Genomic DNA, 1,786 nt, shown 5'->3' on the forward strand with positions numbered 1-1,786 from the left:
GAGATTCTGAGACTGTAACTCTTAACAGGAGTGGAAAACCTTGTCTTTCTCCTGTGGAGCAGCTGGTAGTTTTGAACTTTGGATTTATCTTGTGGATTGCAGGGCAAGGAGTACCCACTATGCAACCAGGGCTCCTATCTTAAACAAACAAGAGCGCAGACAATTAGACACTTGGAAAAAACCCAAAGGACTAATGGATCATATAAACCTCGGCACCTCAAGACCAGAAGAACAAGATAATGCAAGGCTACCACTGCTAAACACTCTAAGGGGACCACAGTAAGAGATTCGAGTTAGAATGGGAGAAAAAAGTGGAATACAGCTCAAAAATCATAAAAAAGACTGATAAGCTTAATAGTCTGGAAAATGTTCACTCTGTGATACACAAAATAAAATCTCTTTGAGTCAGAGCTGACTTGATTGAAGCCATCAATATCAAGAAATCAAAACTCTTCCTATTATTCTGGACATATAAGCTGAAGCACAGAAAATTATCGAGAAAAGACTGAAGTCATATGTGATCATTCTTAGGGAAAAGCCCAAAAACGTAAAAGGAGGCTTTAACAAATTTATTGAAAAATGTAATTAGAAGATACTGGACTTTCCCCCACCAACTTCTGAAAGCCCTTGTATGTGGTTACATAAAACTAACTAGGGGTTCAGTATAGGAGAAGGAAGACTGGAAGGACTGAAAATAAGCATGCCAGTGGCTTCCAAGATGCTGCCAATGTTCTACGTGTGACCTAAGTACAGTTTCACAGATATTTGCTAATTTTCCATTTTATATATAAGCCAGGAGGCACTGGTGCTATGGTTAAGGCCTCAGTGGCTAACCAAAAGATCAATGGGCTCAAAACCACAAACTACATCACCAGATAAAGATGTGACTGTCTGCTTCCATAAAGATTTATACCCCTGGAATTCGGGGGAAAGGGTGTGGATGGGGTGAGGACAAGCAGTTCTACTTTGTTTTAGTCACTATGAGTTGGAATTGGCTCAATGGGATTGAGAGAATATATTGTCTCCAAGTCTGCTGCTTGCCATTTAATATTTTGTATGGGTGTTTTAATTTCAATGTCTTTTATGTTTATCCATATTGTGTTCTATAAACTTTATTAATTTCTAACAATAAACCATCTAGAAGCTAAATCTAATTTACCTGTGGCTTTTTCTTTCCTGGAACACGTATTTTCACACGTTTTGCTTTTATCATAAGAGGTGATTTTTCAACTGATTTCAAGACTGTAGTGACCGACTCTTTAAATTCCATTTCCAAGTAAGCCTAAAGAAGTAACAGAGATAACTCTAAAAAATCCATTTTTCAAATTCTATTCATTATAGATATGAAAAACTTTTAAATATGCTACTTTTTAAAAAATGTACTAAGCCCTTGTGATACAAAGATCATAAGATAACTCTACTTCAAGTCCTGGTAACCTTTGTCAAAGTAAAATTTGATCCTTAGGATGTCATCACATATGAAATGGACACTTAACCTTGTGTGATTTTAGGATTTCTATATTATGAATAGGTAAGAGGAGGAATACAGGTTTACACAGTAGACTTGCGTAACAAGAGAAAATGGGAAGGCAGAGATTACAAAATAAAAGGCAAGGCAAGGCATAGTTCAGAAATTTTAAGGCTTCTTATAAGAAAGTGGAAACCACCATTCAAATATCTCAAAACTATAATTTTGCTCATGAACTTTATCGTGTGAGTTACAGGGGGAAATATAATTCACAAACAAATGAAAACATTTGTTGTATAATCTGACTATTCTAAAGCA

At 36.0% G+C, this 1,786-nt stretch overlaps 1 protein-coding gene across 1 annotated transcript in view; it reads right to left on the reverse strand.

Annotated features, from left to right (window-relative positions):
- Positions 1 to 1,786, reverse strand: part of ZNF638 (zinc finger protein 638) — an 81,972-nt gene that overhangs the window by 44,225 nt on the left and 35,961 nt on the right. Inside the window, exon 7 of the mRNA XM_045286584.1 lies at positions 1,160 to 1,282. Within this exon, the coding sequence (XP_045142519.1) occupies positions 1,160 to 1,282 (123 nt within the window). The remainder of the gene's footprint in view (positions 1 to 1,159; positions 1,283 to 1,786) is intronic.

Source organism: Echinops telfairi, unplaced genomic scaffold (assembly GCF_000313985.2).
Source record: "Echinops telfairi isolate 266 unplaced genomic scaffold, ASM31398v2 ScPeMD7_9;HRSCAF=40, whole genome shotgun sequence".
In the NCBI taxonomy this organism is placed as follows: domain Eukaryota; kingdom Metazoa; phylum Chordata; class Mammalia; order Afrosoricida; family Tenrecidae; genus Echinops; species Echinops telfairi.